General features: G+C 45.4%; 2 protein-coding genes across 2 annotated transcripts; both read right to left on the reverse strand.

Annotated features, from left to right (window-relative positions):
- Window positions 1-6,324: 6,324 nt before the first annotated feature.
- LOC124665302 (phytochrome-associated serine/threonine-protein phosphatase 3) lies at window positions 6,325-11,353 on the reverse strand. The gene is made up of 10 exons (XM_047202719.1): window positions 11,246-11,353; window positions 10,877-11,023; window positions 10,688-10,755; window positions 9,257-9,314; window positions 8,620-8,730; window positions 8,484-8,534; window positions 7,714-7,857; window positions 7,542-7,637; window positions 7,343-7,414; window positions 6,325-6,655 (listed from the first exon to the last, which is right to left on the reverse strand). Exons 1-10 carry the CDS (start codon window positions 11,324-11,326, stop codon window positions 6,572-6,574), a joined length of 912 nt encoding a protein of 303 aa, XP_047058675.1. The 5' UTR covers window positions 11,327-11,353; the 3' UTR covers window positions 6,325-6,571.
- A 2,007-nt stretch (window positions 11,354-13,360) lies between these two features.
- LOC124660627 (general transcription and DNA repair factor IIH helicase subunit XPB1-like) lies at window positions 13,361-20,347 on the reverse strand. The gene is made up of 19 exons (XM_047198459.1): window positions 20,299-20,347; window positions 20,103-20,219; window positions 19,825-19,993; window positions 19,280-19,502; window positions 19,141-19,197; window positions 18,564-18,707; window positions 18,400-18,480; window positions 17,247-17,334; window positions 16,110-16,447; window positions 15,938-16,013; window positions 15,657-15,850; window positions 15,105-15,268; window positions 14,962-15,034; window positions 14,756-14,869; window positions 14,243-14,323; window positions 14,062-14,121; window positions 13,894-13,977; window positions 13,656-13,798; window positions 13,361-13,552 (listed from the first exon to the last, which is right to left on the reverse strand). Exons 1-19 carry the CDS (start codon window positions 20,312-20,314, stop codon window positions 13,477-13,479), a joined length of 2,298 nt encoding a protein of 765 aa, XP_047054415.1. The 5' UTR covers window positions 20,315-20,347; the 3' UTR covers window positions 13,361-13,476.
- Between the last annotated feature and the right edge of the window lie 2,226 nt (window positions 20,348-22,573).

The raw sequence follows: 22,573 nt of genomic DNA on the forward strand, positions 1-22,573 counted from the left end.
TCCTAACTATTTATGTAAAGATGGTCACTCTGGCCAATCAACAAGAGTTACTTCTCAATGCGACTGACGGGCGGATCCGAAAAGGCTCGGAACGGATAGCAAAACGGTCCGCCACACGCCCACGACGACACATTCTTCCCCAAAATTAGATCGCACCAACACAAACAAGAGTTAGTTTGCGCCAGACCTGGACCAGTGTTTTACCCTAATTTTAACCAGTCGAACACAAACAAACACTTTGGTAAATTCGCATCGGCCCGATGAAGATGCTATTAATATTATAGTCGATACTTATTAAATACTATCTCCGTTTCAAGGAATAATGCGTTCTCCTTTTACGTGTTTTTTGTTTGATCAAAAATTACTTCAAATAAGTAAACATTGTTTGTATGAAATTAGTATCATTAAAAGGTTTTTTCAATATAAATCCAACGATACTATTTACATATAATATAATCAAAATTTTGTTGTTTAATTTTTATGGTTAAAGTCTGTCTTAAAGTACGCGTGTGTCTTATTCTTTGAAACGGAGTTAGTACCAACTAGATTCGCGAAAAAAAAGGCATTTGAATGGTTCAGGTCGGCTCAGTGGCTACTGGCTATCTAGGGTCCTTTTGAATATTTTTATCCCCTCTAACTACCAGACGCGTTTGCAATTTAAATGCGATGGGGTAGTGTTTGGTCGTACAATAGAGGGAGAGCGAGGTCCTCCTTCCCACGACCTGAACCGAACCCCCCACACCACGCCTCCTATTCCCAACGAATCACACAAACAAGAACCAAAAGCAAAGCAGAGACAGCCCAGAGGGGGGATGGACGCCGGCCGTGGCGCTGCGGCGCAGGAGGCGGACGCCGGCGCGCCGCGCGAGAAGAAGAAGGCGGCGCAGAGGAAGCGGTGGGCCGACGAGGACGCGCGTTCGACGGCGGCGCCGCGCGAGGACGGCGGGAAGGAGGCGGCGCTGGCGGAGTGCGCCGTCTCGTGCTGCCTCTTCTGCGCGTGCCTCCCCGTGGCCCTCCTCTGCTGCGTCGCGCGCGCCCCGGTCCGCGCCGCGCGGCGCTGCTGGGGGCTGAGGAGTAGGAGGCGGCGGCCCGCCCGGCGCCTCGCGCCCGGCGGGTCGTCGTCCTTCTCCGACGCCGAGCTCGGGGACTTCGTGCAAGGTCGGAGGCGGCCAATGGCGGACGAGGACGAGGACGGCCGGAGCAGGTCGCGGCCTGTCCCTCCTCCTCCGGCGCCGGCGCCTCCGCAACTGCCCCCTCGGGATCGGGGGAGATCGTCGTAGACAGACAGTGAGTTAGTTAGGATTTTTCGATTTTTTCCTCCAGTTTTGCCTTAGGCTGTGCCAAGTAAGATCAGCCGTTTCGGTCCCTTTTTTTTCCTCTTTCTTTCGTGCTCCTTGGGTTAGTGGTGGTTAGATCACGCCGATGATGAGCCAGAGGTTTCGGCAAAGAAGCCAGGTTGCTTGCTTGCTCAGTGCACGGCAGCACATTGCACTGTCACTGTTGCACCACAAATAAAGCTACATTATCGTCCCGTCGTTGCAGCACACCATTCTTCTCCGCTGAAAACATCGTTGCGCGCGGCAGACGTGTTTTTTTTTCCTTTTTTGCGCCAGAGGTGTTCTCTGTTGGAGAAAAATTTATCCGTTACAACTCGTCAGTTACCAGTCAAACATACGTGCGCTTGTTAAACAACCGTTTAATTCACTACTTCAATGAGCAAGTACAATAGAGTCCAGTCAGCTAACTATAAGACATTAAATAATATGTTTTAGATGAGTTGGAGGAGAGAGAAGAGGAGAGAGAAGGAAGGTGAGGCTACTTATCGATAATGAAATTCTTCTGCGCGTCTTCCTAGGCGCCTTGTGAGAGTGAAAGGTGAGTGCATATATTAGTAAAGTACTTCACGTCTATATAGCCAACTATTGTAGTACATGTTAGCTATATGATGACTACAAATGATATGATATCTTGTTATAGCCAACAGTTGGCTATACTATTGGAATTGCTCTGAGAGGTCACTGGCAAGAGTGAGTAGTAAACGAGGGTGGTCACTGGTCAGATACGGCCAACAGTACTTAAATTACTTTTACTGTCATCTCCACCTGAACGATCAGGAGGGTCCAGTTATTAAAAAACACCATCAGCCTGCCGAAAGGTGCCTCGCGGAATCTATTGATCTACTGTCACCACAGTCCTACCTTTGGACTGTATAACGGGAGGACGTTGTCCGGTTGTCGTGATACAGGCAGTCGACATGGCACGCATCACGCACGCGGTGCGGTCTTTTCTTTTACTGTACTCAAAGCATCTTCAGTCGTCTCCCCCTCCCCAAACCGTCATCTAACGCTGAGTTGAGCGTTTGGGGGACGTGTTTCGTTCGTGCCGCGTTTAGGGGACGTCGCTCCCCAGCCGCATCCCCAAAACGCTATCCCCAAATATTAAAAATAATTTTTTTTTGAGAAACACAGTACAAACGCAGACGCTTACATACACGCGTATACACTCACCCCTATGAACGCACACACGTACACCCTACCCCTATGAGCACTTCCGGAAAGGCGGCGGCGGATTGGATCTTGAAATTGACGAAGTCACCACGGACGCTCTCAGCCTCGGCGACGGAACGCCGCCTCCACTGAAAGAATATTCCACCTTTATGAGACACACGAGATGTCAAACACAGGATTTGAACTACGGTGGGGTCAGGGATACTAACCATCCTCCTAACCACCCAACCTCAGGTTGGTTCTCTATTAAAAATAATTTTAATAGATAGAAGAAAACTCTTTACTAATATTCAAATCGGTGCAACATAAACAAATTATATATATAACTTCGAAAAAACATAATTAAATTACATATAAATTATTTTAAACTACTACTTCTTTTCTTCTTCTTTGATGATGGCCCCGCCTCGTTGTCGTCATCACGGTGGCGCTTCCTGCTCGTCACCTCTTTCGAAGAGGCGGTGTCGGCTGACGCGTCGGAGGAACTTGTGTCCTCCTCGTCGTCGTCGGTGCTCGCCGGCTGCGCCTTCGCCTTGGCCTTCGCTTTCGCGTCCGGCTTCGCACGGCTGTCGCCGTCGCCTCCTCCTCTGACCCTTCCTCCTCCGCGTCCTCCTCCACGTCCTGCCATTCCTCGGCGCTGTCAACTGTCGGCGGGGAATCATCGCCGTTGCTGGGCGTCCCACTGTCCCACCAATGGCGCCATCGTGGAGGCTTGCCCTCGCTGAAGGTGTCGGATGGAAGCTCAGAGATGTAGCTCATCGTCGTGAGGAGAAGCTTGGATGAATGGCGGTCGGTTGAAGATCCGAAAGCTCCTAAGTACGGGTCTTATTGAGCGTGGATGAACGGTGGCGCAGAAGTTGAAGAGAGCAGCGGTTGCTCTTCCAAGGAGTCCGTGCTCCATTCCGGTGGTTGGCGCCTCGGTCGACGCGGTTGCCAATGCGACGGTTCCGCTTCCCGGCAACTGCACCGTCGCTACGGAGGCGACGGTTGTGCGTCCGAGCCGCTGACGCGTCGGGTCGGCGCGCCTCTCATTTCGTTGTGTCCGGCGTGCCCGGAGCATTCCCTATGTAACGGGGACGGACTAGGAGCGCCAGACACCATATTTGGGCCGCGCCGGATAAAATGACCTTTGCGACGCGCGACTGGGAACTTTTTTTTTCCGGTGCGCCTAAATCGTTTTGGGAGACGGTTTAGGGGAGACGAGAGATACTCTGAGCAGAGCTCCACCCGGTCCGGCACGTGAGAACAATACGAGGCCGCGAGCGAGCGTGATGCGCCGTCCAAACGGCCAATGGGAAAAAGAGCAGCGAATCGCTTGCTAGGGAACAATAATCGGGAAGGATATGCCGACACGAAGACGGGGTCGCTTTCGGCTTGGCCAACGTGTATCCTGCCGGGTGGCCGATTGACGCGGTGCCCACCCCGCGACGCCGACGGTGCGTGCGTGCAAGTCTGCGGGCGAGATGACGAGATTCCTTGTTCCTTGGGGTGAGGACGGTGACCCTGACCGGTCGCCGGTGGTGGATACCTTCTCCCCACCATCGGAAAAGCGTAGCCTTCTTCCTCTAGTGCGGTCAGCCGCGGAGGCAAATCTATCCGTTGTCGCGGCCGCGCAGGCGGGTGACGGGGCCAAAGCACTGCGTTTTACCCCGTTTTCTCCGGCAGTTGGGTGACCAAAATCACCTTGCAGATCCCGGGTGTGCACGCTGCAAAATATCAAGGGCTCACCGTACCAGCGGATGGGAATACTCTAATCGAGTTGCGAAACTGGAACATATAATAGCATCTTCAGCCACATCCCCAAACGGCGCGCTTCTGAGCCACGTCCCCTAAACATTAAAATAATTCATCTATTTTTTATTTAATAGAGAGAAGAAATTTATAGGTACAGTGAAAACTTTAAAAAATATGAATTAATTTCCAAAGCAGTGCAACATAAACAAATTACATATAAAAACTTCGAAAAAAATAAACAATTTTTTTAAACTACGTCTTGTTTGATGGTCCAGCCTCGTCGTCCTCAAGGTGACGCTTCTTGGTCGTCACCTCTTCCGAAGAGCCGGTGTCGTTCGCATCGGAGGAACTTGTGTCCCCCTTGTCATCGACGGTGCTCGCCGACTGCGCCTTCGCCTCCGCCTTCGCCCGGGCCCTTGCCTCCTTCTTTGCCGCCGCCGCCTCCTCAGCCTCTTTCTCCTCCTCCTTGTTGGCCTCCCAATCCTCCTCCTAGCTATCCGTCGGCGGGGAACTAGAGCTGCTACGTGTTGCAACTATGTCCCACCAATGGCGCCATCCCGGCGGCTTCCCCTCGTTGTCGGTGTCCGATGGCAAAGAGAGGTTGCTCATGGTGAGAGATGAGAGGAGAGATGAATGGCGCCGACCGGTTGTAGATCGGAAAGCGCATACGTAGGGGTCTTATTGAGCGTCGATTAATGACGGCGCAGATATCGAAGAGAGCTAACGGTTGCTCTTCCGCGGAGTTCACACTCCATTCCGGCAGTTCGCTCGTCGATCGACGCGGTTATAATCAGCGGTTCCCCCTTTCCGGCAACTGCACCGTCGCTAGGTAGGCGACGGTTGAGCATTTGTTCGTGAGTTGCTGACGTGTCGGTCCCGCTACTTCTCGCCTCGTTTCTCGCTATGTCCGACGTGCCCGGAGTGTCCCCTATCCATAGGACACCGTTCCTTTACATCATTTGCTCTAACAAAGTCAAAATTTGCTACAGGTCACTGTTCCTTTACATCATTTGCTAAAACACACCATCCAATTATATCCTTTTCAGGTACCATTACAATCGGCACATTTGACAAAACACACCACTTGTCTAAAAACAGAAAAATTTACACTTTTTCTTCAAAATCAGTCATAGCAGGGTCATCCCAGCCAAAAGTACAAATTTTTTTTTTTGATAAATGTGTCACAAAATTGTAACGGTACCTGGTAAAGACATAATCAGATGATTTGTTTTGGCAAATGTCAGAAAATAATTATGTCCTCTAGCAAATTTTCCTTTCAAGAAAACAGCTCATAACAACTTCAGTCCGTAAGGCAAAATAAACCTCTACGGTGGATTTACCTCAAAAAAAAAAAACCTCTACGGTGGATTGGTGGTCATTCCACGGAACATATACCCGTTCTGTTTTTCGAGGAAAGTAAAGAGTGGTCCATCCCTTGATGTAGTAAGACAGAACATATACCCGCTCCTTTTCTCGGGGCAAAGTAGACGTATACCCATACTTGCGTACACCTCCACAAAGACACGGGCTACACAACAAGAATCTTAGCAAGGAATAGTTCATATTTGCGTACCGAGTTCTGAAGACACTTGCATAACAGTGCCAAACGTGTATTCTGTTGCAAAAATGCATCTATCGTTCAGAGTAACAAATACAGTACATAGCACGAACATCATAAATAATAAGAAACAAAACTTGACAGCGTCACGGAAATCGTATACCAGGACCGTAAATAGCATATCGCAATGTACCATTACCATTGCAAGTATTGTCAAGTCCAGTGACCTTTCATGGATTTTTACTCGCGAATAAGCATGGTCTTTCAACAGAACATATACCTGTTTAATTTTCCAGGGAAAGTAAAGAGTGGCCCATCATTGTCCCACACAACATATACCTCATCTTATTTTTCAGGGCAAGTAAACATATACCTATAGCTTTGTATACCTCTACAAAGACATGCTTTCCACAGCAAGAATCTTGGCACAAAATCGGGAAACAAACTGTCAAGGCGCATATATATCAGAGCCAAACGTGTTTGCTGCAAAAGGATTCTATCGTTTAGGATAGCAAATACAGTAGATAGCACACGCATCACAATCACAAATAATATAAGAAACAAAACTTGACAGTGTCATCATGGAAGGAATACAGGAGCAATGATGCTCCCAAATGATCTATTGTACATGTGGTTAAAGCAACAGAGAAATAAAAACGACATCAGATTGGACTATGATCTGAAACCACCTACAACAATAAACACCTGATCTTTTCATCTTTAACTCTTACACGGAATTAAAACAGTGACTTCTAATATTGTACAGCTGAAGTCAGAGGAAATATGGGACGGCGGTCCTTGGTCCTCGCATCTGGTTGTTCTCCTCCGTCTCCGTGAAGAACTTAACCTCTCTTTCCTGAGAATTGAGCAGACGAAACGATAACATCACAATCAGCTACTCTAACTGTAAAACAAGACGCGTAACCTATGTGGTGCAACTAACGCAAATATAGGTGAAGTGGTGAAGATAATTCTCCAGTTTGATTTTTTTAATGACCAAGCAGTTAATTTAATCATAACTTCTTATGCCCACCTCAGGCAAGAAATACAATTGCGCAACTGCCACATGCTGAGTCGCTACTAATGGAGTCAAAAGGTTGACAAACTTGGTTAGGCAACTAGAGTGAATCTTTTTTGTTTCTTTATCAGTTCCAAGTGAAGTTTTCTTCCCGTTAGTTGGCCACTTAATTTTGTTCCTTGTTTGAAGGAATGACCAAAGTGATACCGGTATGTAATGACATTTAGTATATTACAGAACTCACATCCCAGTTGGGCTCATGAGGTTTTTTGATTCTTCACCTGCGCAATAAGATACTAGGAGCTTTGATAAACACAAAACTAACTTAGAAGTATTGACCCACAACGATGGTTCCCTAGTACTGAGTTCCGTTAATGGGTTGCAGAATCAATTCATCAACCAACAAGATAATGAACGCTGTCTGAGCACTATAATGATGTACAATAATTAATACATCTAACATTGAGTTGAAATGATAGAAGCATAATATAGTACCATGCTCTCACAAGAGATGCACTAACATACCATGTTGTCACTGAAGCTTAGTATAGAAGCAACATTGCCACATCTGTAGCAATAATTAGGTGCAGACCACACCTGCAAAAATAAATGGACAAGGCACATGAGCATCTATAAGATAGCTTTATTGATTAAAAATATAACTTGCTAGAGAAAGATGCTATGGTTATCTGGACTGATAGTGTATGTGTGAACAGAAACTCACAGTAACAAGACCCTTGTCCTGAAACATGTACTTCAAGCCTTCCTGGACCAGCTGGTGAGCCCGGCAAACTAGATCAAGATTGTTGACATGGTTGAACTGCATAGGATAAAACGACGACATTTGTTAAGAGACACTGAAAAAGTGATCCAGGATGAAAAGGTTACATGCACACCTCTGTTGTCACTCGTGATCCGAAAAGCCAACCGGCTCCACGCGGACTAACAGCCCATGTCTCTATCTCTTCAGGGTCACTCCACATCAGATCACAGAAAGGACCTTCGTGGGGAATTTCACAATTCCGGTCAATTGTCCGTATCTGGTGACAACATGATATTTCAACAGATTATTTGCTTCCATTGTATTGCCTGGTCACACCTCTTAAATCTTACATCAGAACAGGAGTAATAAACACATAGGAACAAATCAACCACAAATCATGTATGGTATATTTCACATTACAAGCATAACCCTGCAAATGCTATGGACCAACTAATGTCCAATACTAATGGCATAAGAAAGAAGGCATAACAAATACAACTGGAAAAAATGGGAGGTAAAAACGAAATCACTGAAAGGACAGTATGATGAGAGTCAAAAAGTTTCTGAAATTCCCAGCACTAAACCCCAGATGAACTGCCCCCTAGCGCCAAGGTGAACATTTAGATTATGTGTTAACCGATTAAAGATATATCCACAGCTAACAGCATGAAACTCTTGAGCAGGAGTCAGGCCATAAAATTGTTGTATAAATCAGGTGTAGTATGTCTATACGTCCATATGAATCAGCCACTAATTATTCTATAAACCAGGCGCAATATATTTCTACATTCTACATTCACTACGAAACAGATCACTAAAATGTGCTGAATAAAAATTTCATAAGTAACATCTTTGCTGAATGATGATAAGAACAAGTTAAGGAAGAGACGCAGTCCAACTAACCTGGTCAATAGTACGGACATCAGGAGAAAGACCACCGTGAACACAGAGGACCTGAATTTTCACCATATAATTTTAGTACGATTGACCACAAAGTATGAAATCATAATCTATAAATTGTCTACTAGGAGGAACTTACCGTGCCATTAATGATTGCTGAAAGAGTAAGGTAATCGAAAACATCGGTGCAATACCGCCATGCATTGGCGTTCCCATACTTCCTCTGACACTCGTCATAGAAACCATATACCTACAGAGTAGTAAAATTATATTAGTATGCCTTCATTTTAAGTTACTTAATCAGGCATATCGACCTAATTGTTGGACAGCACAACACTAACACATTCAAGCATAATTATATACAGAAGTTCTATACAGTCCTAATTCTAACCACACACAAAAGGTAAAAAGAGGCTGCTCAACTGGCTAAAGAAACCATTAGCATGCAAATGTAGGCTTCTTATCATACAACACTATTTATGAACAATAAGATTTAAGTGCCGTGTATGTTTCTATTTTCCCATTCGCTGAAATGAAGAACATGAAACCTTAGGTAAAATCATTGGTTTAGTACCTGGATTGATTTAAGTTTAACGAAGGTGTTCTAATTTTATCCAGATTCAGAATCAATAGCATGTACTGCTTTTCAATGCAGGATGTAACATACAGATTTAATGTGAAAATGTGTGGTGCATGCAGTAGTTGCAGCAGAACTATCTCAAATTCCAAATGATTAACTGGATAGCGGATATATAGTTCTCCATACCAGCACATACCTGTGTCAGCTGCCTACTTTCATGATTCCCGCGCAGAAGGGTTATGTGGGCAGGATACCTAATATCAGTAGAAAAATATATTAACAAGAGTTAGCCATAATGGTGATACAGGGAAAGAAGGCAAAGAGAAATTTACTAGAACAAAGCAACCAACACTAACCAACAATAACAGAGACAGGGTATGTTCATTTTTTTCACTAATCAAGAGTGGCATAGTTCATCACAAAAAAAAGGTGAGGGACAATTTTATTTTCACACTTCCAGTTAGTAAGAAACATGAAGGAGTTTGAACTTCAAATTTCAGACAGCATGCATCATGTTAGTATAGAGAGGCCGGTCGCAACTCCAAGCCATAGTTAGAGTTCGCAGTGCATATCATCCCAGCCTTACTAAGCTCAACTCCTGTTCTTTGTATGATAGTATCAGTTAACAGGTTCAATGGGATTAGCTTCAGACTCCTGTCAATAACGATTGGTCTAGATCAGGGTTCGAAATCGCTCAGATTGGTCAAAGTTTGCAGGCCAAATCACGATCTCAAACGAACCGAAAACTGAAGTCAGCATGCAGCACCCAACACCATGAAAAAAATTACAATGGCTAGATCTCCCCAGGCGGTCAGGACCATCTGCATGAGAACAGCAATGTTGGGGAGGACATGGTAGAGGAAGCATCGCTCCCCTCACTGCGTGGTGCGGATGCACGAGTGCACAGCAGGCTCGCATGAGCAGGACGGGGCCAGGATGAAAGCAAACTTAGAGGCGGCAGCGCCTTACAACAGAGGCCTGTAGAAAAAGCTGCATATCTCCAGTACAGTGTGAAGGTTGCACCACAGAGCTGCGTTTGGGTCAAGCCCAACAACAGCTACCATCACTCCTTCAATCTATTTTCCCATTTGTGATATGCATTAGGATCTTCCGTGCTATTTGTTCCAAGTTTGCAACATTTTGGCTATCTACACTGCAGCTACATAAAAATGACATTCAAAACTCAACACTACACATGAGCGAATCCCGTCTCCGTTTCGTGAATCCTAAGCTTCGATTCATGAACCGGAGATGTATACCCCTTAATGAATCCAATTCGCTGTGAGCAACGATCCTAACAAATCTCGAATCTTCTAAATAATAACCCAATCGGCCGCATGGGTTGCTCAAGGTACTATCCAGCAAAGATAAGGGGAAAGAGCACTTACGAAGAGACAACAGGATTTGACGTATAATCAAGCAGCAGTCAAGCATTATCTATCCAGAGCCTAATTCCATCCAAGGAATGTCTACTTATATGACGGCTACTTATGTGTTATTACAATACGGTGATACGATGACAAAGTTTATACTCGCAAAACAGTGAATAAGCTGCCGGTGCTACAAAGTTCAAAGCTTTGAAATGAACAAAAAAGACGCTCCACGAACAGAAAACTGACCAAAATACCTTGCTTTGAGTAGCAAAAGGATGGTGAAGACCTCCAGACTGTTGAAGCCGCGGTCCACGAAATCACCCTGCGAGGCAACCAACCACAGCTCAAACTTCAGCAACACAGGAACACCAGAGATGAGATTGGCTTAACCAATCGATCATAGTAGGTCACAATAGAATGGGGTGTGGGGAAGAAAGCCACACCATGAAAATGTAGTTGGTGTCGGGCACATGTCCTCCAGTGGCAAAGAGCTTCATGAGGTCGTGGAACTGGCCGTGGATGTCGCCGCACACGGTGACCGGGCTGTTCACCGGCTGCACGTTGGACTCCTCGATGAGTATCTCCTTCACCTGGATGGTCAAGCGAAGTACACCGCGGTTACACGCTGACATGCAATCGCACCCACGAATACACACAGACTTCACTCCAATCTTAGAGCGTGCAGCAAAAACAACTAATTTTCCCCCATCTACCTGCCACCACTAAGAACCCTAGCACAGCAACGCCATGGCGCACACACGCGTCACCGAACAAAAAACCCTAGCGGGGCTAATAGGGCAGGGGAAGCTCACGTATTCGCAGAGGGTCTGGAGCTCGTGCTCGGCGAGGTGCTGGCCCTCCTTGACCTTGGAGATCCACAGATCCAAATCCATCGGGAGCTAGAGAAGCGGCGGCGGCGGATTCAGGGCGGAGGCTGCGTATTGTATGGGGGGGAGGCCGATCCCCTCTCGGTTCCTGGTATGGGGATGTTGGTTTCGCTTCCTCGATCGCGGCTGGGAAGGCGAGGCGAGGCGAGGAGCGAAAGGGGAGAGGGAAAAAAAAATGAGGTTGCGATTTGCGCCGTGCTTGGGGCGCTGGAGCACGGAAGAAATCGAGGACGGGCTCACAGCCTCGCACGCATGGGGCGAGACCGGGTAATGCAAACTGCACGGGCGGCTCAGATTGGTTGGTGCCATTTGGGATTTAAATTTGGGTTCATTTTTCTTTCTGGCATCCCGTTTTATTTTGTTTTATATGAGGGGGGAAATTGGGTTTTTTTTCCTTGATGACATGGGATTTATTCTTTTGGTTTTGCTAGTTTTATTCGATTTTTAGACCATAGGATTGCATCGTGATTCATGCTAGTATGCTACTACTATAAGTTGCAATTGAGATTGTTTTTAATTGTAAATAGGGTTGCAACTAAGAAAAAGAAATCAAGTTCTAGTATAAATAGAAACAGAGATTTTTCTATTGCAAATAGGATTGCAAATAAGAAAAAAAAATCCAAGTTAGTTGGAATGCATTGTGATCGTATTTAATTTTAGGGCATGTGCAATTAATATAAATTAACTAACTTTTAGTAAAAAAATAATGATTTGCTAAAGCAAGACATATCATAGCCTTCTCTTATTTTCTAAGAGATCTTTACTTAACTAATGAAATACATATTATTTCTCGTTTATTCCTCCTTCAACTAAAAAAAAATCTGAAGTGGCAACTCCTGTGACATCACTGCATTTGTACACGCCCTGGGGCGAATCGACTATCTCCACGTCCTCCTAGTTCTTTTGTCCCACTCTCTCAATCCTCCTCCTATCGACTTTCATTGCGTAATCTCTCTCCTTTGTTCACAATTCAAATCCAACATTGGCTTCGAATGGAACCGAAAACTTAATCAATATCGAGAGTAAACCTTGATATCATAGGTTACCAAGGTTCGTCCCATGTGTAGACCTTTTTCTCAGTTCGCCTTGCAAAATAGTGGATCCTCGTCCTTTGCCCACAAGCCCATACGTAACTTATAAAGAAAATCATCAAAGTGAATTAATATTCATTCAATCCATAGCTTAACAGGTAGCCATGGACCAGTTTAGTACTTTCTCTTCATTACTTTTTCACACTTCTTTTCATAACAGAGGATTCCAAAGGTTAATATTACTGTACCATGCTTGAGATGGATTGCAGCATTTTAGTCAAGTCTGATCGCCACTTGTTTTATCCTCATTTATTCATCAAGATACGGACCACGTGGCCATGATTATCTAAGCCAACTAAGAAGACGACCTAATTTTACCACCTAGGTAATGAAGTTTTTATATACATAAAAAGTTTACAATAAATAAAAACAAAGAGTATTGTAAAGACAGTTTCATCCGGCAATTTCAGATTATTGGTTAAGACATGCATAGAATAACAGATCCTTGTAATTTCCCGAGAAGATTGCATATTGTTTAACTGACGTCTGCTGGAAAATGGCAGGAAACCATGTATTCACACCGTACAAGGCTTCACAATGTGGAATCTCAATTTCAGATTATTGGTTAAGACATGCATAGAATAACAGATCCTTGTAATTTCCCGAGAAGATTGCATATTGTTTAACTGACGTCTGCTGGAAAATGGCAGGAAACCATGTATTCACACCGTACAAGGCTTCACAATGTGGAATCTCAATATATATCGTATACAGGTGTTGCACCAATATTTACATGTCCATGCAAGACAAATGTCCTCATTCTCCTCCGCATAAGCTTCAATACTCTTATATGGCATGTGAACGGATACAGAAAGCATGGCCAAAATTGGCATGCCAAACTGAAGACATTCAGAATAAGCAGCAAAAAGATAACCAAAATTGCTTCTCGCCACAAGAAACTGGAGGTAACTTCCCGGTAAGAAGTTAATAGCATGCAAAATTAATAGAGTGAATAGCATGCAATCTGGCTGATGCGCTAACAGGGAGACGCACCACCATGTCCCAGCAAAGCAAATCACGCTCTACAGGTTCCTGGCCTTTAGCAGATGCCATACAACAGAACCTTTAAGTATAGCGTTTCTTGAACAGCTGATGCCTCTTGGCTGGGTCCTTCTTCTTTGATCCTTTTCCCTTCCCAGTACTGGAATGAAAGAAAGAACTCGCAGGTAAGCATTCAGCAAGCAAACCACAATGAAAACACAGCATAGAGACGGAAACGAAATGGAAGTGGAGCGAGACAGCACTTGTACTCCATGTAGACCATTCCACCAGCTCCAGAAAAGTGACTCATTAGTCCAGCAGAGCGCCGAGCCTTCAGCAGAGCCTTGCCATCAGAATCCTCTTCCAAGTGCTCAACACCAATCATGTCATCCCCTGCATTCAGCACCTGTTTGAAGTAGCACAGACAGAAATTGCAGCCAGAAACCATGTCAGAAACAAACAACAAGAAACTGACAAATAACGGGTACAGAAAACACCCACTTTGCCTAACAGGTCAAGCTGTTCATCAAGCGAGTGAAAACTCAAGTTAGGTCCTTCTTCAGGTGGCGGCAAGCTCGTAATCACCTATAAAATGTAATTTTTCATCACTAAATGCAAAGGGCCAAAAAAAAATCCCATATATCAACAAACAAATGCTTGAGACTAAACCTTGAAGCTGTATCCTTGGTCGATAAGGAATTGTTGCCTTTTTGTTGAGTAGTACATTTCCTGTATCAGTGCAAAAGTTAGTCATGCTAAAGTTAATCAACATTCTCACTGCAAGCATTAGTGATGAAAGGGAGATAATGCCAAATGAAAAACAGACACAGTAAAAATTAGTGAGACACACCTGTGTGTCAGTTGATACAAGCGAGTAGAAAAAAGCATTGTATTCTTCTTTCCCACCTGCCATCCTATCTTGATGCTTACCCTGCAGTCACAGTGATTCAGTGGCAATGCCATAGAAAACGCTTATTTGAATATGCTACTGTAGTTCAAGATCTAAAAAATATATCGCAAACTATTTGTAGATCACTTCCACCCATCTGATGGGTAAACATCATTTTCTAACCCTTGATTAGAGGGAAATCTGTGACTTGAAAAGTGTTTGTGACTCAAAATGACATAACTAGCATAGAGACTATTGAAATCCCTTACATGACCACCTCAATAGCAAAAGCTGGAACAGTGTTAAGAAAAATTCTAGGTTCTTTACACCAAATCAATTTGGGCATTTTATATATGTATTATCACTGTATCAGGAACATAAAAATCCACGCAAAATTTTGAATATCAAAAGAAGCAATACAGAAATTGCAACCAATTGGTCTATGCAACAACCACAAGCTTCAATCCACATTACCTTTGCCCTGAGAATACGTCCCAACCGTTGAGCTTCTTGACGCCGGGAACCAGCATGAGATGATATTTGTATGATAACATTTGCTTCTGGAATATCAATCGAGTTATCACCCACCTAACAATTAACAGCACAGATGTCATTAAGATTGCCAACTTTGGTGGCTTTGAAATAAATAAGTAGGACCTCAAAATTAATAATAAGCCCACCTTAGAGAGGAAAACAGTGTTGACTTCTGGGCTGTTCTTAAATTGGTACAGAATTCTTGTCCTCTCAGCATGGCTGAAGATGCAAAGCTAACATAAGTATAACTTATGGCCCATAAGTAAAGTCACATAAGATGAGAGGTTACCTTGTAGCACCATAAATCATTGGTTTACGGAGCTTCATTGCATATGCAGTTAGTGCAAATAAATTATCAGCAAATACAATTATCTTATCCCCACGTTGTTGCTCATGGAATCGAATTAGAAACTCGCAAGCCCTGAATTTGTTTGGATTCATCACATAGAGTACCTGGTAGATAAGAGCCAATATAATGCAGTCGTCAATATGAATGAAACAATCTGAGGACCACAAAGGGAGTACAGAAGAAAAGCATGCCAATAAAACAAAATATTTACAAGTTCAATATGACTTTAAGAAGAATATTTCCCTGAACAATTCCAATTGTATCGAATTTCACCGAAGGGACAAAGAAGAATACTATATTGTCAGGAATTAAGACACAAAACTAAACAAAAAGTCAACACGTTCATAAATCGAATTATCTTGAATAAAAATAAATAAGGTAGCACCCAGAGTAACAATGGATGTTTGAACATGTACATATTTCAAAAAGTAAGATTCGGAAGTTGGATATAAACTCTGCACAGATAGATGAGAAACCTCAAAATAGATTCACCTGTTTCTTTTTTGAATTTTCCTTTTTCAAATACTCAGCAAAGAATTCTTTGGTCATGGGACACCATACTTCTGCACATTGCACATTTGCAATAAATCCACCTTTCACTAAATCTAACCAATTTGCTTCATACAGCTTTGGTCCAATTAGAAAATTTAGATCCGTAATGCGTTCATCCTCTCTCACAAGTGTAGCTGCAATTATATCAATTTGAAGTTATTTAGTATGTATAATACAAAAAGTGTAACGAAATCGTATAGGAATATATGATGAAAACAGACCAGTAAGACCAAGCTTGCAGTGAGACTTGGTAATGCTGATGACCTTTCTGAACATATGCGCAGGGACAACATGAACCTGTGAAAAAAAATAAGTAAAGAAAATAGGCATCTAGGATTTTTCATGTGCAAATAAAACTTGCAAGCCTAAATTATCAGAGAATGAAAATCCCACCTCATCCATAAGGAGCAAACCCCACTCCCTGCTCCGGATTTCTTCGATAATCTTCTCTGAGTCTTCCGATCGTTTGCCCCCAAATGCCACCATGTTATAAGTGGTCACAACAACACTGGCCATCCCTCGAAATTTCTCCTTGTTATCTGACGTAAAACGGCTGATATGTTCATCTCTTATAGTTGACCAGAGCTTGAACTGGAATGCCCATTGATCAACAGAGACAGCATTTGTGGCCAAACATAGACAGCTCTTCTTAATACGACATGCCGCAGATACACCAACCAACGACTTTCCAGCACCACAAGGTAGCACGATAATGCCTGACCTTGCTCTGCCTGTAAAATAACGGCAAAAAATATTCTGTGAATGAGAAGAAGAACTTTCTCTGCGGATATCCCGAGTTCCATAAGTGTGAACTGAATATTAACAATTAAAGAATGAATCCAAGGAACAAATTTTCTAGCTAACAACCAGAAGGAGACTGTCTAATATTCCTAATTTCCTTTCTTACTACTTAGTAACATAGGTGTCCCAAACATTCCTAGTTTCCTTCCTTAGTAAACACAGGTTTCCAATAAGTTCTGATGCTTTAAATGCATCTTCTAAGAAAACAAAAAGAATTATTAAAAAAAGATCGAATTGACCAACGCAGGCTGCGCTGCCCATGAACAGGTCTACTATATTAAACAGATTATGTGACACATTAGGCAAATTATATATCTGTTCACAAATCTGGAAGGCAAATCAGCATAAGGGTCATCTGCTAAGCATCAATATACTTGATTTGAAGAACCATATCCAAACTCCTAAATATAAGTTAAGAACTTTGCACAAAGGAGAGGACCTCCAATTATTCCTTACTGGTTGATCTCATCAGCCACAATAGCAGGCTTGCATATAGGACTGACTCAACTTTTGCCATGAGACTGTCTTTATAATAATCCAGTCTAACCACACCAAGTACTAGAGATAAGATTCTGATTCTGGCTCAAATTCTGAAAATCACTGGTTCACTAAGCAAACTATTAATGAGCATTGTATGTATCTGTTATGGTGCCACACCATGACACTTCTGTAGCCCTTTATCAAGTTCAACATGCAGGTATTCACATGTATATTGCATCCTGAACTTACCATTCCCAAACATCTTACTGAGGCTCTTTTCTTGATATGGCCTTGGCCGTGCTTGAGGTTTTAATTCCATGTCCAAATCTGGGTTTACCTATAATAAAATGAAAAGTCAATCCCAATACTAAACCATGTAGCAAACGGTTCATCGTTCGTCATGCTAGAAAGCAGCTGCGAAACAATGAAGATGAATTGTAGGGTGCCTATTCCTGTGACAAGTAAAATGGGTTGAGAATACCACGCGTCTCAATTCTCAAACCTAAATAGGTAATATCATACAATAATGTCTATACATAGTTTGTTGTGCTCAGCAGAAAGGCACATAAAATGTTTTTTGTCTCCATGAATTTAAACAAACAAGTTAATGCATTATGACAGTTCTCACTTAATGTACCGAAAGATCATCATTCTGAATGAAATAAGGAATAAGGTTTATTTCCCATGATATGTGTGCTACTCTGTGGTGATTGGGCTTCAGTGTGCTTATCACAAAGAGCTCCCATGTATCATAACTTGTCATCATTTAATGGTTTAACTTTCAGCTGTATACGTTGAGGATAAAGCAACATGCAATAGTTGGCAATTGCTGCCCGAACATCAATCCATTGAGGTTCTTGGGTCAAGAACTTGACTGAATGTTTTAAAAATATTTAAAAATATGAGATGTGTCCCTATATACTTATCAATTTTGATTTATACATGCATATCTGAATCAATTTACATTTGTACGGTAAATTCATACTACAATGTTCTGAGATGATACTGGGCACTACACTGAAGCTCTGATAGTACCGTCACATTGGTTAACAAGTCCCATGAAGTCAGTAATTTAATGTAGCAAAAAGACTAGCTAAATAGTTCAGTTGGCATGTCTGAGTTCTTGTATAACAGAGGTTGCTATTAGCTCAGCAAACTACCAAGGCAAGAAGCTGCTTCTAAAAATTTGCACAGCACAAGGCCAAGTTTGCTCAGACCAGTTCAACATGACCAGCTCACATCAAACTGGCTAGCTCAATCTGGTTTTATCTTATTTAACACGGGTTAAATGCACTGAAAAATCTCAACCCGCTGATGCACCAAAGATCAAGCCCAGGTTTCCCTGGTCAAGCCACCTTCCTAGATATCATAAATGGTTCTTCTTCATATGAGAAGTACTTACTGTGTCATTTCTAAAATCATACTCCTCAAGCATGGGAAAGTTCAGTGCATTTGGTAAGCACCGCTGCTTGACGTTCTCAACCTGCATAAGGTGACACAAAATATTAAACGCCAGTCTCCATAACTGAGGCTCTACCAAAGCTTTTGTTTGAAGCGACACAATACATGGTTGGGAATAATTTCGAAAGAATGTGTTTCTTTTTCTTCAGCTGCAGCAGCTAAGTCCATTCCATCTAACAATTCCTCATGTCCACTAGCTATTTCCCCAGGTGTTTTGCTAACACTGAATGAAGGTGCTTCTAGGCAGTCCTGAAAGGTTATTGAAATAGATTCAGATAATGAGATATATCAAACAACTATCACATACAGCAGTTACATGATGGTTGATACAGACAAGATAGAAGCAGAAGATGGCGGGTAGGTCATGAGCTTTTGGTACAGACGATTGTAACAGAGATAGTGTGTAATAAGTTATGGATTTTCCATATATGTGAGACAGTTCAAAATGGCGAGTACAAAGACTGTACCAGCAGTGCGAACTAATAATGTAGCCATTCACGAAACTCATGAAATACATAATTATTAGAGAAGGTTGCGTTCCACAATAACTCATGGTACAGACAAGATAATAGCACACTGATGGTATGGATAAGCACTTCCATATGACTTAAAGTTCTCTTCTATCTGACACTAGTTGCGTTCCACGAAAACTGTATTCAAGTGAACATAGCAAAAGATTAACCTCGGGAGCTTGTCGTGCTTTCGCAATTACATCATCATTCAGAAGGGTCTTCAAAACCTGGACACAAGTGACATAGCTCGAATCAATAACAAGTGACAGAGTAATCAGAATTCTTTAGTTACAGGAAGAATGATACAACCTCAGGGAATGGGGACTCCACAAAATACCGATTCTTCTTCAGAACAAGCTTTACTTTGCCATAATTGGCAGTTGACCCGTGGATGAAATCGATTATTTCCCGAGGCAATTTAGTCTTGGAGAGCTTGCTCAAGACACTAATGATAGTGGTCGTCTCGAGTCCAACCGAGACCGCGGCATACAATGAGTGTGGCGTTAGATTGTACTCATGCATAGATTCTGGCCTGCACAGCCGAAGTGAGATTTAAGTTGTCAGTGAAAAATCCCACGCGGTTTGCACATTGCATATATTCCAGGCATTAACCCGGGTACAGATTGTTCATGTGACCAAACCATCAATTATGGAGTATGAGCATCATTTTAGGTCAGGTTTCAATTGCATTTTAACTTAGAAGATCCACTGATGTTCAGTACCACTCCACGCTAACTTTCTGGGAAAAAGTAGTAAGAATCGGGCTAAGCTCCACTCGTTTGATACAACAGTGGCTAGTCCGAATCAAACATGCGGTTGGTTTGGATTGGGATGTGCGGGTGACTGAAGTAGACCTGCATACAGGCTCGGCGATGGCGATGAGGAAATCGTACGCCTGCTTGTAAAGAGGCGAGAAGGTCTCGAGGAAGATGCGGCCGTCCGCGCACGCCCAGAGCGGCCGGTTCACGTGGTCCGGCTTCAGCTCCAGCTTGGTAAAGTCCCTCTTCTTCACCTCGGTATCCCCTGCAAACGGATCAAAAAGTTCCACCACCACCAAATCCCCAATCAGCTAAGACGCGGAAACCGCGCCGATTCGCGGTGGATTGAGGAGGAGGAGCCGTGCGCGGGGTACCATCGCGGGCGTCGTCGTCGAAGTCGTCGGCGTAGTTCATCTCGGCGGTCTCGTCGACCAGCGCCGCCTTGGATGGCGCCGAGGACTTGTACCGCTTCGGCGCGCGGGCGCGATCGCCTGTAGAGGAGAGAGGGGAACGGCATCACAGGGTGTGTGATACGGAGGATACTGGTCGGACTTAGGGTTTCCGCCTCACCGTCGCCGCCGGCCATGGCTGAGAGCGAGGAGGGGGTCGAGGTCGGTGCGCGGTGAGTCGAGTCAAGGTAGACGGAGAAGGTCAGATGCTATGTGGGAAACGCATATGGAAATGGGCTGTGGGGCTTCGACAAATATAGGGCTAGGGGTTGAGGGCCTGGCCCAACCTTTTGGCGAACCTGGATGATCTGGAACCGTCTTAGGCCCGACACAAATGCACGTAACCTCACGTGGAGTGATAACTCAGCTAAGGGCATCTCCAACCCAAAGATCCAAACGAACGTTCATTTTATCCGTTTGGGTCGTCTGCCGGACACGCGAATGTCCTGCGGAGTCCGGTTTGGAGTAGTAGTCCCCAACGCCCATAAGACCCAAATATACTAATACTGGTACTAGTTGCAAACATGGCCGGAGCCCTTGCCGTGGCCGGAGCTCCAACGAGAGGCCGAGAGGCGCGCGTGGCCGAAGCCGCCGGCGGCCGGCTCCGCTACCGCCCGCCGGAGAGACCCACGCCCGCCGGAGAGACCCACGCCCGCGGAGAGGCCGGGAGGGCGCCCGTGGCCGACGCCCCTGCCGTGCCCGCCCGCGGCCGGCGTCGAGGCGCGCACGGACAGCCCGGCCGGCCGCGCGCACGGCCGGCTCCGCCACCGCCCGTGGCCGACGCCCCCGCCCGTTCCTCGCGCGGCCGGCGGCGCCCGCCCGTGCCCGCCCGGCCGGCGTCGAGGCGCGCACGGACAGCCCGGTCCGCTCCACCCCGCGCGGAGAGACCCACGCCTCGACGGAGGACCTCCTCCCACCGGCGCGCCGCCGGGCACGTCCGCGAAGCCCGCGTCTCCGCCGCCGGTCGGCGGGGGCGGGGCGGCCTCGCGCGCGCGACGAGGTGGCACGGGGCGGCGCGAGGGCGCGGGGCGCAGCCGAGGCACGGGCGGCGTTGAGGCCGGCGGCGTCGAGGCCGACGGCGCTCGTTCGCTGCTCGGCGACTTCCGAGCATGATCGAAAAAAGGAGGCGGCGGCGGCGGGGTCTCCAGGCGAGGGTGGCGCCGGAGCTCGGCTAGGTGAGCTCCAATCCGGCGAGTAGCGTTCAAGGTTTTCATGGGGGAAAAGCAAACAGAGGAAGACAGAGGAGAGAGAGAAGTCTGGGACCATGTGGTTGCATTTTGTGTCTCGTCACATAGGGCCGGACGCGGACATGGACGGATACAACGGACGCCCGCGTGCGTCCGGCTCGCCCCAAAAGTCTCTAAAATTTGCGTCAGTTTTGGGTCAGACCGGACGCTGCATCTGTCCGTTTTTAAGTTGGGTTGCCCCGTTGGGAGCAGGTTTTGTCCGGAAAGACCCAAACGGACGATTTTTTGCATTTGGGTCTGCCCCGTTGGAGATGCCCTAAGTTCAGTTTCATAGGAAGAACAAAGGGATCCTAAAGCCTTTGTAGACTACCTAGCTCCCGGCGGCTAGGGTTTTAGGCGATTACCCCACCGGCGATCGGCGATCACCGGAGGCAGGGGCGATCGATCCCGCGATCTGAGCGTTTCCTCTCCCTCTCGCGGGCAGACTACTCGGGCTGACCAAGGGCCGACTGGCTCGGCTTCCCGGCCTTGGTAGTTTTCTGTCTGTGGGTTAGGGTTTGCGATCGCTCGGGTATGGCGGCGGCAGGGGACGGTAAGGGCGAAGCCAGCGGCAAGGCGGGTCAGTCCCGGACGGAACCAACACTGGAGGAACTGCTGAAGAGTATGAACCTCAAGGGTGAGGACATTGGGGGAGTTTTTGTGCCGAAGAGCGAGGTGGAAGCTCTGAAGGAGGAAACAAAGTGGATGGCGGTGATGCGCCTGCTCACCACGAAGCCGTTCAGTGCGACGTCTCTGAAGAAGACGATGAGATTCGCTTGGGCTCCTGCGCAAGAGGTTTCTTTCCGCGATGTGGAAGCAAACAGATTCCTGGTACAGGCAAATTGCTTGGGAGATTGGAAGAAAATTACGGAGCAGGGCCCTTGGCTGTTTCGGGAGCAGGGACTACTCATCGAGAAGTATGATGGGAGTTGTAGTGCTAAGGCTGTTGAACTAAACAGGATTCAGGCATGGGCACAGATTCATGATGTGCCAGAACTCTACCGTAAGAGGCATCTGGTAGCAGGGCTTGCGGAGAGGTTGGGAGAGGTGCTGATGGTGGACATGAATGGAGCTGGTTTTGAAGGAGGGAACTACGTGCGAGTCCGCGTTTGGCTCGACGTAAGGAAGAGGCTCACGGCGTTTGTCTCTTTTGATCCTGGAGGTGAAGCA

The sequence above is a fragment of the Lolium rigidum genome, chromosome 6 (assembly GCF_022539505.1).
Source record: "Lolium rigidum isolate FL_2022 chromosome 6, APGP_CSIRO_Lrig_0.1, whole genome shotgun sequence".
Classification (NCBI taxonomy): domain Eukaryota; kingdom Viridiplantae; phylum Streptophyta; class Magnoliopsida; order Poales; family Poaceae; genus Lolium; species Lolium rigidum.

Coding starts and splice junctions, on each gene's coding strand:
- LOC124660627 (XM_047198459.1), bottom strand. Junction 18,708..19,140: donor AAGCACGACAAGCTCCCGAG/GTTAATCTTTTG, acceptor ATAACCTTTCAG/GACTGCCTAGAAGCACCTTC. Junction 16,448..17,246: donor CAGTAAGATGTTTGGGAATG/GTAAGTTCAGGA, acceptor GTTATTTTACAG/GCAGAGCAAGGTCAGGCATT.
- LOC124665302 (XM_047202719.1), bottom strand. CDS start 11,326: ATGGATTTGGATCTGTGGATCTCCAAGGTCAAGGAGGGCCAGCACCTC. Junction 11,024..11,245: donor TCCAGACCCTCTGCGAATAC/GTGAGCTTCCCC, acceptor TTGACCATCCAG/GTGAAGGAGATACTCATCGA. Junction 9,315..10,687: donor CTTTTGCTACTCAAAGCAAG/GTATTTTGGTCA, acceptor TACTGATATTAG/GTATCCTGCCCACATAACCC.